This window comes from Oryzias latipes, chromosome 5 (genome assembly GCF_002234675.1).
Source record: "Oryzias latipes chromosome 5, ASM223467v1".
In the NCBI taxonomy this organism is placed as follows: Eukaryota; Metazoa; Chordata; class Actinopteri; order Beloniformes; family Adrianichthyidae; genus Oryzias; species Oryzias latipes.
The window spans coordinates 18210799-18226908 of NC_019863.2; the positions used below are offsets into that span (position 1 = coordinate 18210799).

The window sequence follows — 16110 nt, forward strand, 5'->3', positions numbered from 1 at the left end:
CTGTAAAAGCAGCCATATATCTCTGCAAAAGATGATAAGCAAGATGATAAGCAGAACTGGGTATTTTTTGTTGGTTTTAGTAATCATATAGAATGTGATGTTTGTTTTGTGCTTGCTATGCTTTATTATAATTTTGGTGTTGTTCTTGTCAATAAAGTTGAATTAGTAATGTCACATAAACATCCTGTTACTAGAAAAGTCAAAGGGAAACCACATTTAAGAGGTTTTTCTTTATCTGATGCCAACTTCACAACAATTTGACGTTGTGTCTACAGCTAAAGACCTTTAAGCTTTAACTATTTAACTTTTTATTATTTTGGATAATAAAATTAATGATTAATCAAAATTTATTCCAAGGATAGCTGGGGTTTACTTTGGATATTGGATGTCAAGCATAGTTACCCAGGAGGATATTGGAATGGATCACTATTGTTGCGCATTTTTTAATTCAAGACTAATTTTGGGTGCAGTAAAGTCTGTTCACAGTATTCAGCTCTGCTGATAATTCTGATGAGTTGTTCATGAACTTCAACACAAAAACCAATTTACTATAGAGTGAAGAGACTGTTTTGATATTCCTTTTTATTTAACACAGGTGATTTTGTAATTTCATTTTATTAGAATGTATTTGTGGCTTCCAGAATGTTTGACAATGAACATTTGAAAATACAAAAAAAAAGTCACTTTACTCAAAGCTGGCACAGCCTGATGAGATGCTTGCTTTTCAGTTTTGGATTAAATTTGACCGTTATTTCATGTTTTAAGTTTAATTTACTGCAGAAAAGGTTGTGTTTTTTTAAAACATTCATTTTATTTATCCTTCAAAAAGTTTTTTAACCATGTAAAAACACAAAACTAAAGAGAAAACATCTTTGTTACTGTCCTTGTATAAACTGGATTAGAATATCAAACCATTAAAATACTAATGTATAATACATTTTTATTTTGAAAACACTCCATAATGAAGATGGTTAAAAGGGAAGATTAAGTTATGTTTGTATAAATATTATAAAACCTACTGTCAGTATTCATATTAAAAAATGGTTACATTATTTGAAAAAAAAAGAGGTGAATTTAGGTTATTGGGGGTACCTAAAAAATTCTATAGCTTCACAGATAAAATTTAGGACACTACCAAAGTAGCAAAGCAATCAGTCATTACGTTAAGGCAAAGGATTATGGTCGATACTAGTAATGCCTTCCTTCATTAGTCCCATTTTATTCCACCAATGTGCTGCAGGATTTAATATTCGATGGTCACAGCTTTTGTCTTCAGGTATTCATTCAGGGCTTCTTGTCCTGTAAAGGAAACACACACACACAGAGTAAGATTGAAAAACATTGAAAAAAATTCCACTAATGCTGGAGCTACAACATTTAACAGAGGCAAAATAAACAAAAATGCTGTAAAACATGAGAAATACGACCCAAAAACAAACCGAGTGCTCAGACCTCCTATTTTGTTAATAACAAGCATGTTTCTGCTCTGACTTCCCATTCATATTCCTATAAAAAAGATAAACTCTTACACAAGGCTACGTTTTCTGTTGAGATGATAGTCAGGGGCAAGAATAATATTAAAAAACTGTTCAGTAATGGAATTTCTCACTTCCTGGACATTATGAAAACAACAGGGTTGCACAGCTCGCTATTCAAATGTTGCATTTATTCAAATTTGAATCACAAGTTATGAGGGTTTCATTAAAAATCTGTAGAAAATGCAACTGTATAAATTAAGTTCATACCAGCTAATATTAAAGTAATTAAAAATAACTTTATGACTTTTACAGAATAAAATCCCTGCACCTGATGAGTCCGCCTACATTCGAATTGTCCTTTAAAGACTGGTAATCTTGGTGATAGTCTAAATGATGATAGTATTTTTTTTTCTAAAAAGACACTCCCTTTAGGGATAAATGTACATTCTAATATAGTAAGAAATGCACACATAGCAAATTGCTGTTTCATTTGCAGACTCTTCAGAAAATCTGTTATAAAACAGATATGTTGGACATTATGTAGCAAAAAAACAAAGCAACATTTGTTGGATTACTGTGTCTATGGATGATGATGACTATTTTTGATTAATCTTATTTTGTGTTACGTAGAAAATGGCATTACATCAGTTAATTAATTTTTAACACCTAAAAAGCCATACATCAGCTGATTCTATCACATATTTGTTGTTGTTTCTATAAAAAGCTTCTTAAGAACTCCCAAGATTTGTTGTGAGTCTCCTGACAGACACTTAACTAAAATATAAAGTATTTAAAATACAATTTTTGGTCAAAAAAAAAAACCATTTACAAGCTGCAAGAGGTGCAAGTTGTCTTACCGAGGTCTTTGCCAAATCCAGACTGCTTGAATCCTCCAAAGGGTGTAGCCACGTCGGTCTTGTTGTAGGTGTTCACAAAAACCGTCCCAGCATTGAGCCTCTCACTAACGTATAGAGCTTTACTGATGTCTCTCGTGAAAACACCCGAAGCCAGGCCATATTCTGTGGCATTGGCACTCCTCAGGACCTCATCAATCTCCCTAAAGGAAGAACAGTTAAAGCAGACCAACACAGATGGGAAAATCGCACAGTACCATGGTAAATGAAACAAACGAAGAGCTAAATGTCTGAAGATAATCTTGGATTTAAGGTTTACCCGCTTTTAAACTTGGAAATGATCATGACTGGGCCAAAAGACTCCTCTTTAGCGATGTACATGTGGTCTTGGACGTTGGTGAATACAGTCGGTTCAAAGAAGAATCCTGGAATCAACACAGATGATTGGATCTCCGTTAGCTGCAGATCAATTCAAGCACTCCTGATCTAGGATGTCATATCATTGCCGGCTGCCTAACCTGGTCGCTGAAGTGCATGCCCCCCGCAGACCAGCACAGCTCCCTCCTTCACACCAAACTGACAAAACTCCACTAACTTATCCAGGTGGGCTTTGTGGTTTTGGGGGCCATGGTCTGTAGAACGATCCAGTGGATCCCCTATCTTCATCTTCTTCACTTCCTCAACCTTAGGTTTAATAAGAAACACCAGGATGATAGTTAAAGCCAAAAAAACATGAAAAGAATTGGCATCGATTTAACTGATCAGCTGTCCTTTGTTACATTTGTAATCTAAGAGAAATGGACAAACTAATGGTTTTTCTTTTTTCTTTTATATCCTCTTTATTAAAGAGGATATGTCATCATATGTCAGAGCCCACAGTAAAGGCATGAGCTGTATTTTCATCTTCGTCTTCATCGGTTGACGTAAGAAATTCCTAACATCTATGGTTGCTTCTTCAGGGGTCAGTCAGTTAAGGAACAACCTTTATGTTTTACTGACAATTTTCACCAACATGTTGCAGATCTATCATGTGTTGGTCCCATCCTAACCTGCCTTTACATGCTTTCATCAGATAATGGTGTTATCCAGCATGCTGATGATAGTCTACTAAATCTTCGATCCATTCAGAATGTGTCACTTAATTTAAAGGACTTTAAGCATGTCTTAAATATATTAAGATTAATATTTACCTTAATAATTGGATAAAACTGTTTAGATTTTTTAAATCAGAAACATCATTAGTGATGGATAGAAATTGGTTAGTTCATGCATTTAAATTTGATACTGCAGTTTCTTGTTATTCAGCTGTTCCAGAACTTCTCTATTAAACAAGTTAAACTAATGAATAAAAATATTTTGCTTGTTTTTGGTTTTACTTGGGTTACTTTTCAACATCACCCTGCAATCAACTCGACCTCATGGCTACTTCTGTGCACAGAGCCCGTCTTTGGCTGCAGGACCCCAGTTAGAGGCGGGGAGACTTACCACTTTTTTAACAAACTGGTCGTGGATGGATTCCTCCACAAATAGCCGTCCAGCAGCGATGCAGTTCTCTCCTTTGTTGAAGAACACGGAGCTCATGCCCTGGAGCAAACAGGCAGCAGCTGACCAGTTAATTCATGAAAACTGTCAGGATGCTAAACTTAGTTAAAAAACACTTTAACTAGATGAACACACCATGCGCACAGCCTTGTCCATGTCACAGTCTGCAAAGATGATGAGCGGCGATTTTCCTCCGAGCTCCAAAGACACTTTCTTGAGATTGCTAACTGCACAGCTGTAATTGAAGCAGAGCAAAAACTAGCAAAACTGAGCAGGACAGTCTTTAATTCTAAGGAGCTAAGGCGTACCCACTCACCTCTTCATAATTTGTTTACCGATCTCAGTGGAGCCTGTGAATCCCAGTTTACGGACGTCAGGGTGGTCCGACAGGCGCTGGCCAACCAGAGACCCTTGAGAAAAAAATAGCGTTTTGCAGGAACTCTAAGGCAATGCTGGGTTGTGCTGTCTGACCGTTTTCCTACCTGATCCAGGGAGGATGTTAATCACTCCTTTAGGCAGCCCTGCTCTTGATGCCAATTCGGCAAACTTAAGTGCTGTGAGTGGGGTCACCTTGAAAACAAGAAAAAAACTTCACAGTGTCCTGACTTCTGAACTGTGCCTGAAAGACACGAGGCTGACCTGTGCAGGTTTGAGAACGACCGTGTTCCCAGCTGCCAGGCAGGCGGCAGTTTTCCAGGCCAGCATCATCAGGGGATAATTCCAAGGAATCACAATGGCACACACTCTGAGGAAACCAAAGAAGGTAGATCAGAAGTTTTGTCTTCAGGGAATGATGTAGGAAAATCTCTAATTCACTCCATCTATTTTTTCTAGGACTTTAAAACCTGCAGATGTCATAATTTAGTAGTTTAGAAACCCTCGAGAGGAGCTGATCAGCTGAGGAGTGTGGGTGAGGGGGTTTAAAAGCTCAGGCGGGTAAGAAAAAGATCATCAAATCAGTTCATCTATCAGTTCATCTATCCATAGATCTATCTATGTATTTTATCTATTTAATTTTGAACGCTCTTCCTGACTCTACCCTCTATATTTACCGGGCTTGGGACATGCACAAGCAGAACACTGGTAGGTGCCCTGTTGGGGCAGCATTTATCTTTTGTTTTCTTTTTAGATCTTTTTTTCTATTTGTCCATCTGTCTGTCCACCCACCCATGCTTTATATATTTATTTTTTGGTATTTTTGAGTCGTTTTAGAATTTTTATTTCTTTAGTTAATTGTAGATTTTTGCACCCCCCCATACGTATATCCGGCCTTGCTTTTACGGTAAGTGGCAGCAATCACTAAGGTGACTTTTTCATAATGTAGGTGATTTTAGCTGGAAAGAAGTGTATGGGTTTGTGTTCGAGTTTAATTTTATTTGTTTTTCCATTTCCTATAATTGTTTTGGAGTCTCTACTCTCAGACCTCTGTTCTCCTGTGAAAAATCAAGTTAGTGCAGTGGGCAGTGAGTGTCTGTAGTCTAACATATGTGGTTTTCAGCAAACACGTGCACTGCAGTGAACCCTCTCTGAACTCCACACAGACTTCTCACCCGATGGGCTCCTTCTTGGTGAAACACAGGTTGCGGTTGGGTCGAGCCTGGTTGATGGGGATGGTGCTGCCCTGCAGGAGACAGTTGCATTGTTTGCAGTCTTGTAACAATATTGCATAAATAAATGTGAATCACCAACTTATTAACTTACTTGGATCTTGTCACACCAGCCAGCAAAGTAGCGGAAAGTCTGGATAGACATGCCGACATGAGTTTTGAGAGCGAGAGTGTAAACGGCTCCAGAATCAATGGCTTCAATGGTAGCTAGCTCCTCCTGGTGCTGCTCCATCAGATCCGCCAACCTGTGTAGTGAAAAGAGAGCGGGATGTTGCACATAGGTTTTTTAACCATGTGGATAAGATAAAGCAGCTGCCTAGTCTCTCTGCTGTGTTGCATCTAGTCAGGTCGTACCAAAGCCTCTGAAAATGGGACAACAATATTGGATTAAACCATCAAGTGGTTGCAAGATCACTGTTCCATCAAGGGCATGGGTGAGGCAAACTATTGTCATATTCTCAGGTGTGCAACAATTGTTAGCACTTTAAATAGCCGCTACAATGAAAATTGTGTTTTTGGTGTATTTATCATGTTCTTGTGGCATTTTTTTCTCATGATGGAGCCCATATATAAAGAAAAGTACAATTAAACTTGAGTATTTCTTTATTCAAATTGAGGTGAATTAAGAGCAAATTAATAAAAGGCAGTTTGAAAAAGCTTGTAGCTTTTCTGTACAAACTACAATCGGCAGGAAACAAGCTTCCTGTTTCCACTTGTAGACAAATAGATCCACGTTCGTCTTTGTTTTACTCATTCGAGCTGCGATCTGGCCAAGAACAATATGGCTGAATTGCTCCAATATTGCTCGCCGTTTTGTTGCTCCGATAAGGCTAGGTTGGTATTGTGAGTGGCTGTGAAAAATCTGTGAAACAGCAAGACTGCAAAAGGTGAACTGCGATATAGCCAGAACACACTAAGAAATGTCTTCATTCTATTGACAAGAAGTGGATTTAGACCACCTAAAACAAACAAACATGGAAACTGACTTGTAGAGGAGTCTGCCTCTGTCTCTGGGGTTCATCTTGCCCCACTCCTGCTCTTCAAAGGCCTCTTTGGCAGCAGCCACTGCCTTGTCCACATCGCTTATCTGGGCCAAAGACACGTCACAGATTGCCTGAAAGGAAGACACAAACATAATTTGGCAAAAAAATTCTCACAAAGAATGAGTGACAGGAGGCTCTGATGCCTCAGCTCAGAAACAGAACAGACTAAAGTGATTCAATTAAATAAAAATAGTCATTCAATTTAAAAATAAACCTAAAATTTTGCATTAGTTTTTTAAATTGAATGTAATTTGGTGTAGTAGGCAGCAAGAAGGTTTGCTTTTAAAACTATTGATGAATTTATGATAGCACACCTGATGTCTCTCTTTGGCCTCATGGGAATTTAAATGTTTAAATAATTAATGTTTGGATCCTCAAGCATCCACGCTCACCTCTGGAAAAACTCCAGGAAAAAGGGATTCCTGTTTTTTTCCGTCTCTTTCATGCATCGCCTGATGGCATTTAGAAACCAGAGAAAAACTGTTCTTTTTTACCTATTTCTCAACATTTTTTTATTTTTAACAATGATCTTTTATAGATAAACTTGCAGAACCTTGCCTCTGGTGGTAGGCGGGCGCCTGTGTTTGGCAGCGGAGCCGCCACCAGTGTGTGAATGTGTGAGTGAATGTGTGTGTGACTGGGTGAATGGGTCTGTGACTGTAAAGCGCTTTGTCCTTGTAGGAAGAAAGGCGCTATACAAGTATACGCCATTTTACCATAAACTGGAACAGAGGATCACATTTGCATAACCAAACAATGGCTGGGGGTTTGTAATAAGAAAACTCCAGACCACTGAAGAGATTTATAAATCAAAACATTTTCTCTTAAGCAAAAGTTAAGGATTTGGATATAAGGATAGTTTGATGATCCAAAAAGAACAAATTAAGTTTAGTGAATGATTTTAGAAGAAACACATAAAAAACTAATCTGAGGGGCTTGTACTGCTGTCACGATGTTTTTCTCCCAGCTCAAAGATACATTTTGTCTCTGACACATACTATCTTCATCTCCACTCTTCCTCACCATGCCGTCACAGGGGTTGATGGTCTTGTAGGTTTTCCCCCCTTCTGCATCAACAAACTCTCCGTTTATAAAAAGCTGATGAGGCATCTTTACAGTCATGTTGTTGATGTTCTTTTCCACCTGAGGAGTATAACACAATGAATGAATAAACGTCTTCCTGCTTCCTCTTTCTGTAATTGACAGAAGCGGTGCATTCGAGCGGATTACACACATAGTCTACGATTAGCTCCTCTTCGTCATCCTCGCCTCTGAGTTTCCTGACGCACATTTGGATAAAATCTTGGAAGGTGGTGTTCATGTAGATGTCCTCGTTCTGAAGCTGACAGCTGCTGGCATAGAGCTTCACCTCCTCCACCAGTCTGAGGATAAAATATAAAGATAAAAAAAGATAAATTATCTACAGTTATAATTGGTCTGTTAGATTTTCTTTTTTTGCAGGTATTTAGAAAATGCACCAACAGCGCCAGACACCCCCTACACCCCCAGGCTTAAAAGACTCAGAGGAGAAGACAAACATGGACAGACAAACATAAGCATTAAATATGTATAAAACTAAGTCTCCTCTTACACACAGAAAGAAACAAAGCATTCAGAAATAAATGAGCCAAAAGAAATACTTTGAAGTTAAACACCAGAGTTTATCTGCATCTTATAATTAAAGGAAATCACAAGATACATTTTAAAATAACAAAACCAATAAAATCTATTGCAATAAAAGAGATATTAACTATATAGTTCAATCATTTGTGCTTTATTTTTATATTTTAATTTTCAATTAAAGGAGATATTATAGCTTTAAAAAATTGATTATTATAATGGTTTGAGTGTTAAATCGTAGAATAAAAAAAATGATTACTCAAGATTGCTGGCAACTTTCAAACAATGCTTCCTCAATACTTTTTAGGAAAAGTTATTTTACAAATTTTTTAAAAACATAGGGGACGGTAAAAAATAGATATCTAGGTATATTAATAAATTAATATATTAAAATTATATAAACATGTTCACTTTGTAGGTTTTAATTACACTATTTCTATGATTAAAAAAAAAAGAAACTAGGTCTCAACATTACTGTACATGAAAGCATTAAATATTAAAAAGAATTATTTTCATAATATTTAGATACATTTTTTTAGTTTACTTAATATTAAGTTCATTTCACTTGTCTTAATTGTTGGAGTGAATTTAGGTTTTCTTCTTTTTTCCATACTTCTAACACGAGTTATTTTTGCTTTAAAGCAAGAGGATTTTTTAAAATCTATTTTTCATTTTGTAAAGAATGAAATAAACAGTTATCAAAAGGGAAAAATATTTGTTTTCTTTTGGAAGTCTAGAAGAAGCACGAAGAAGTGAGCAAACCAACTTTTTTAGCTTCTTTCTAAAACAGTTTCAAGTATTAAAATACTTTAAAAAGCTCAAACCAACAAAAGGCTAACTTACTAAAGCTGCTATAGCTTCAGGTTTAACAGGCCAAGAATGAAAACATTTATCATCTTTACCTGACAACGTCCATTGAAGCAGCACCACTCTTGAAGAAATCTGTGGAGTCCTCGATCTGGCCGACATTAGTCAGGATGCTCTGCCATACAGCCTACAAAAAACCATCAGTTTAAAATGAAATGCTTGAATGATCACATTGAACCTGAACTTTTCCTATTTAACTTTTTCTATTCATCATTAGAGCAGGCCATACCCTCATCTGCTCCGCAAAGGCCTTCTCCTCCTCTGTCAGCACCACAGTGGCGCTGGCACCAGCGCTGAAGTACTGCGAGGCTGCGATCATCTTCCCATCCTCAAACTGCATATTCTTGACCAGCAGCTGTAGAAAGAGAGAGGATATATTTTTATACTGAACTAAACTTTCAATTAAAAAAACTACATTTTTTTGGCAAAGTTAAGAAGAATGTTTAATAGAAACGTAGAACATTTTGTTCTTAAATTAAATTCATTTTTCTAAGAAATGCTTTAATGTTGATTTCAAAGACATTTAAGCCAATTGGGTTTTCTGGCGTCTTCTCAGACTCACCGCTCCACCATCGTTACCAAACAGCACCAGGCCTGCTTTGGTGACCATGCCTGGCCGTCTGGCTCCACAGATCTCCAGCGGCCGACCATTAGCTGCAACACCGTTATCAATCAGAGTGGAGCCGTAAAAAGTCACTTTCTGTAAGGAACGAGCAGAATAACATCACGAGGAGGTCATTTTTTAAATAAAATTTAACTGAAAAGGTTTCAGGTCAGACCAGCAAGCTTAAGTTTTGAGCGGCGCCTCGGTTACCTGGCCATCCACCTCTGCCCAGGCTCCCGGCACTTTGTCATTTCCTCTTATCCAGTTATGAATAGCCTCTGCAGACTGGTTCCAGTCGATCTGTCAAACCAGACGTTTGTCATTTAAACCCCATAACTCTGACACTGCTCCAAATGTTTAAATTTCAATATGACAACACTTTTTTTCACAACAAAACAAGAACGAAATGATTTTACGTAGACATACATCAACAAACTATGGTTTCATAACTTTAAATTTCATGATGCAGAAACATAATCAACAGATGCTTACCTTTGAGTTTTCTTTCTTCTGGATGCACTCGTATGTGGCGCCCTCTTCAGGCTGGGGAATCCTCGGGGCCTTTCCCTCAGCAATCAGTCTGACAGCTTCCACCTGAAGCACAGGAGAGAAGGTCAGTCTGTAGAAGCAAACACCTCCACCATCAAGATAGTTGTGTCAGGGTGAAACACACATGGGACCGGACAGCCGGCAGACACAGACTGGGAGCTTCTTTGAGTCACTGATGACAGAACTAAATGTCCATAACATGGTTTCAAACTAAGCAGGTGATCAAATATCTGATGGAATGCAGTAGAAAACCTTGTTAACTGCTAAGACATTTAAAATATGGTAAATACTAAGAACACCAGTGTCTGTCAACTGCAGCCCTTTCTTCTTCTGGTATTTGGGAGTAAATGGGGTGTTGATATTTTGATATTTAAAAAAAAAAGTTGGATACTTCTGACTAAATAAGTTCACAGGAGCAAAGACATTTCCAAATATTTTTGAGATTTTTCCTAAATTTGACCTAAAAAACATCTTTAAAGTCCCACTCCAGCCATTTGTTTTTAAATTGTCCAAGCGTTCCCAGTGGTTTTAAAATTATGATTATGCTGTTTTTGGCCAAAATCAAAACGTCTGTGGTTATTCTTAAGATATATTTTCTGCAGAGCAGCAGGAGCTCATTAGAAATTTGTTTGAGTTGTGGGCCGGACTGTTTCACGTGCGCATGAGAAACCAGTACTGATTTTCCTTTTTTACTTTTATGTCTCTTTAGATGCTACGAAATTAGTAGGGGTGTAGGGAAAAATAAAAATTGATACAGCGAGATATTTCACTTTAAAGTGCTGTCAATTAAATATTTATACAATTTTTTTCTGAGCGCCTTCGGCTTCTGACTCTTTTTTTTCCACTTAAACCCCTGACCGCTAGCTGGCAGCACACTGAGCCTCTTTGAGCAGCTCTACACCCCACCCAAACAACAAGATCTCGTGAGAATCAGCTTGTGTTAGATGCTAAAGGTTTGTTCAGTCAGCCTTCAGTTGTTGTTGTTATGAAACTTGCACTACTTAGTTTTTACCTGGGATGGGTACCAAACTGAAACTCTATGCCATGTTTCCATATGAAGACGTGGTTGTGGTGCTTTGTGGGCTCCAGATGAGAACGAGTGACACTTGAGATGTATTGTGATATGCATTGTATCAACTTTTGCTAATTTACACCCCTAGTAATTAGTTGCAATTCTTTTTAGATGTCTTTTAAATAACAGGAAATGCACTGTTTATTAGTTGAAAATAATTTGCTGCAAATTCCTTTGTTTTTTTTAATGAATGATGCACTGACCTAAAAGCACTTTAAATTTCCTTGTACATGTGACAATGACAACAAAAAAGAAGTTTCTATCTAAGAACCGGAGTTAATTCTCCATAAAGTCCATGAAACTGTAGAACCTGCACCAAGAGTGTGTGCAAGCATTTGTAGCTTTTCTTATACAACAGACAGCGTTCTTTGTTGCAGCAACAGCAGAGCAGCTGCACACAGACCAACTCGCTCAAATTAATTGGGGATTTCTTTAGTGTCTTTACTGATTAACGTAAACTTTTTTCTTTTTAGTATGCTAACACTGTTTTTATTTTTTTCTTGCTCCTGGTTGTCACTGTTTAGGCGCAGTCAGCTTCCAACCCCTTAGCCAGCGTTTACTCTGTCACCTGGAGTCTCACAAACTCACTGTTCCCTTGACTCCCTCTGGGAAGAGAAATCTCTTGTAGATTGTGTTGACAGTGTCGTTGGGCTCCACATCACACTCCCTCTGCAGCAGGATCGGTCCGGTGTCCAGTCCATCATCTGCCCAGAACACAGTGAAGCCCCCTTTTTTGTCACCATGGATGAGGGTCCTGTGGAGGTCCAGAAAAGAGACTCCAGCTGCCAGCAGGGTCACGCCTCAACAACCATTCCATCAAAACACAACGGGTCTCACCAGTTAATGGCGGAAGCTCCTCGATGACGAGGCAGCAGGGAGGGGTGGTAGATGATGGAGCCGTGTTTAGGGTGGTCAATGACCTCCATGGGGATAAACTGGGAGCAGAAAGGCAGAACGTTGAGCTCTGGGCCTGTGGCCTTGTACTGAGACACCACCTCAGGAAGGGCCTGACCCTTCACCCGCCAGCGGGAGAGCTTAAACACAGGAACGCCATCTTTCTCCGCCTCTGTGGCTGGAGAAAAAAAAAAGAAATGGACAATAGTTTAAAGAAAATATACTTTTGGTAAAGAAAATTAAGGACGGCACCCCCCCATATATGTGGTCCTATGTTTGACGCATAAAGATGGCTGCTCCATCGTGTATATGGGTGAGTCAGGGCCAACATGAGCTTGTAGACACCAAAAACAAGCAGGTTTCTCACCCAGCGGGTCAGCCTTGCCGTCCTTGTCAGGGATGGTGAAAACTCCAACAATGGTGTGGCCGTCCTTCCTCAGCTCCTTGTAGACCTCTTTCCCAAACACACTCTGACCAATCACAGCAATCTTCATTGTCGACCTTGTTATTTTGCTTGGACGCCGAAACACACCTAGAGAAAAAAAAACAAAGGAAAAAGCTGAAGTGATTTTCTTTTTTTTTTTTAGCAGTACATTTTTTACATTTGACAGACTGGCGACAAGTCCAGTGTGTACCCCGCCTTCACCCAACCGTAGCCGGGACAGGCTCCAGTAACCCCTTGAGCCCAAAAGGGATAAAGCGGGTAAGGAAAATGGACAAATAGAACTTTGGAATGTGTAATAATTTTCCCAGCATTAAAAAAAATATTTGGTCATGTCCCTGATGGACAGCGATTTCTCCAGTTACACCTAATTTTTACATGATGATGCAGTTTTTGCCAGTTGTTTTTAAAGTAATCTACAATCATTTGAGATGGGCCTGTAGAAAAAAGTTGAGGTTTTCACCGAAATCTCAACTCATGCAGAGAATGTGTGCACAATGTCACACTCATATATGGTAGGATTTGGTCAAAAAATTATATTTTAGACTTGGTTTTCTCCTATTTATCCACATATTTACTTAGAGATCTTAATCGTCTATCCATTTATATATTTTTTTAAAGATTTCTTTTTATTGATGTAGTTCTGTGTGCATGTAAACTTTGTGTTTGTTTTTTTAATAAAGGAACTGGGTATGAGTGTGCTTTAATATTTCTATTATCCTGTTTTTCTTTAAAGTAAAATAAAAAATTAGCACTAAAGTGTACAAAATTGTTTTAATCAATTACATATATTTTAAAGAAACACATATAAACAGATGTTAGAAAATCACACAGACAAAGAAATTTAAAACTGAAGTAAACTATTTAAAAAAAAAGTTTTTACAAAACATTTCTTTCTAATTTTTATTTGGATTTTTTGGATTGTACTGACCAGTACAATTGAAAGTTGCTGCTCTTTAGCAAACACACATCCAGAATTACGGCAAAAGTAACAGACAGTGTGAGAGTGTTTCTGTAAAATTTTCTTTTAAAATACTTTATTTTTCTACAGAATTAAATAGACGCAAAGTCCTTCAAAGACTTGCACATGAGCTGTCAACCACACACAATTCATTGACAGTGTAACGACCCCGGAAGGAGGGGACTGAGCTTAAGCCTATAAACCAATCACGGCTCAGTATCTAGCTCGAAGCAGCGCTGCTGACCAATCAGCGGCACCGAAAAAAAGTCAGGGAATCAAAGTTCAGAAGTTCACTTTAAAGTGCATGTTAAATAATAAACGTGTAGTCGCCCTTAACGTAGCAGTGAACTAGAGAATGTGTTCCGGAAGATTGTGATGCAAACACAAATAGCAAAGTTTGTCGCCTGTTCTCGCGCGATTTTGCTTTAATGCAATGAAAGGTGATGCGGGAACATACCTGCAGATCCTTCGGTCCAGTTCTGAGGGAAAACGTTGCTGATATGGAAGAAAGTGCTTTTAATATCTTGCTCTGATAAGCGAAGCTCTGTTACGTAACAGGCAGATACAAACGCTACGCGGTGATTGGACAGAAATGCCCGATCAGTTAGACGCAGTAGCCAATCAGATGAGAGTACAAGAGACACACGAACACACTCAGGACCTGACGTGAAGAAACCGTTTCACTTCTTACGGCTGTGCACAACCGCAAGAATACTGTGTTGCGGAAATGTTTAACTATTGCTGTGGCGAAATGTTAAATTTGAGCTCCACTAGTGAACCCCTTATGCTGTTTATATGAATGAAATACACTCAGACTTAATCAACTCTGGGTTGATTAACTAACCAGGCTTTTCCAAGAAGGAATTTTAGTGTCTTAACTAAGGTTTAGGGTAATTTAATTCAGAGTTTACAAAACCTACTTTCTGAAACAGAACCAGCCCTGTTTCTGATAACAGAATCCTGTGTATTTTGGTAAAAAAATAAAATAAAATGTAATATATTATGTGTTTTGTTACTGTAAAGATCTAAGCGTTTGTTCTAGTTAATTTAATTTAAATGCATTCAACATTTTTGTAGTGTCAACAGAACTGAGAAGACTTAAACATTAGTCAAGGCAAGGATTTCTCAAATTATCAGGCAACTCATTTAAACAACAATGTTATAAAATAAACAACTGGATTCTTTAAACACGGTATAGCAATTATAACAATTAAAGGTCTAGTTCTAAGTGTATTTTCAGGGTTATGTATTATCCATCTGCTGTTTTTAATAGAGCTACGGTAACAAGGTCATTTCCTCTTTGTGGGACTAAAAAACCTCTATTCCATCTGTAAAAAAAAAAAAAAAAAAAAAAAAGAGAGCGAGGAACAGGAAAGAACCTAGAGACACCCTACAGCTGCAGATTAGGGCACCGGAACACAACCCAAAATCAGATTGTCTAAGATCACAAGTGCCTCAATGATCAGACTTGAGAGCAGCGGTTGGCTCGATTAAACCTTAAGATTTTAATACACTATTGTTTGTGCACGTTAGTAATTTAAGGGGTTAGAGGACAGCTAACACCAGAAATTTTACTTTGATTTGCCTGTACAAAGGGATGAAGCAGCATTTAGGTTTCTAAACATCAGTAAAGTAAAAGAAAATTAAAAACTCTGGTTCAGTCTGCACTCATCCACAAATAAGTGGAACTCAAGACTTAATCATTAACATCAGCAGCTCTGATAACTTCATGTCTTGACTCTCTTCCAAAGATCCGTTTTAGGTCTGGTCAGTTCTGGTTTGAAGCGATCATTTAGGTTAATGATCCACTCAGTGTGAAAGGTTCAGAAAAGCCAGAAAAATCCATCGAAGTATAAAAGTGAAGGCTTCCAACACGTTTCTTTAGACAGCAGGTTAATAAAAAAAAAAACATTGATGAAAATTTTGGTTCTTACAAACTGAAAGTAAACTGATGATTGCATCTGAGTCCAACACTCTTCCAACCTGTAGCCCTGAACTGAACCTAAACAACCGTGAACTGTATTCAGAGTTTCAGGGTCAAATGTGAGGTCGTCTGGAAGCTGCACCTCCACTGCATTGGATTTTAACCTGCATCAACAAACAACAAACTCCTCCCACTCCTGTTCAATCAATTAAACTGTTTTTAACTTCCCATTTAATGGATTCATTAAATGGTACTGCAAAAAAGAGCAAATGTGTCTATTTATGACAGCTTTATAGAGATTTACATCTGTATGTGGATGAATTAGGATATGTATCTCTTATTTTTAATTTTATTCCCCATCAAATAACGCAAAACATTTTAAGTTTGACATTTCTATGTAGACTCCTATCTTTTGTCTTCTTGTGTATATTTATTTATTTTTGATTGCTTGAAAAAAGGTCAATTCCAACAGTCTGCATAAAGTAAAACAAAAAGCCATTGCAGCTGAAAAACAAAGATTTAAGGCTTCTGTCCTGAATCTGATTAAAGTAGAACCTCAGCATTTTAGTCATGCTTAGAATGCTTCTGCATCAAGTGTAGACCATGTGTAGGGAGATAAGAGACAAAACTCAATTCCTCTACAGCTGAGTGTA

The 16110-nt window shown here is 37.9% G+C and overlaps 1 protein-coding gene across 1 annotated transcript; it reads right to left on the reverse strand.

Moving 5' to 3' along the window:
* Positions 1-560: 560 nt before the first annotated feature.
* On the reverse strand, positions 561-14113 carry LOC101174660 (cytosolic 10-formyltetrahydrofolate dehydrogenase). Its single transcript, XM_004068898.4, has 23 exons — positions 13991-14113; positions 12498-12662; positions 12074-12308; positions 11825-11990; positions 10108-10209; positions 9826-9915; positions 9574-9711; positions 9241-9366; positions 9047-9138; positions 7759-7906; positions 7548-7667; positions 6468-6595; positions 5576-5726; positions 5425-5495; positions 4514-4619; positions 4357-4444; positions 4191-4284; positions 4010-4109; positions 3818-3916; positions 2851-3016; positions 2652-2757; positions 2336-2535; positions 561-1299 (listed from the first exon to the last, which is right to left on the reverse strand). Exons 2-23 carry the CDS (start codon positions 12622-12624, stop codon positions 1244-1246), a joined length of 2709 nt encoding a protein of 902 aa, XP_004068946.1. The 5' UTR covers positions 12625-12662; positions 13991-14113; the 3' UTR covers positions 561-1243.
* Positions 14114-16110: the final 1997 nt, after the last annotated feature.

What these genes read in the sequence shown, in the direction of transcription:
- LOC101174660 (XM_004068898.4), bottom strand. Translation starts at nt 12,624, where the DNA reads ATGAAGATTGCTGTGATTGGTCAGAGTGTGTTTGGGAAAGAGGTCTAC. An exon ending in CCTTTGCGGAGCAGATGAGG is followed by an intron (nt 9,139 to 9,240) that starts GTATGGCCTGCT and finishes GGTTTTTTGTAG; the next exon opens with GCTGTATGGCAGAGCATCCT. An exon ending in AGGAGCTAATCGTAGACTAT is followed by an intron (nt 7,668 to 7,758) that starts GTGTGTAATCCG and finishes TATACTCCTCAG; the next exon opens with GTGGAAAAGAACATCAACAA.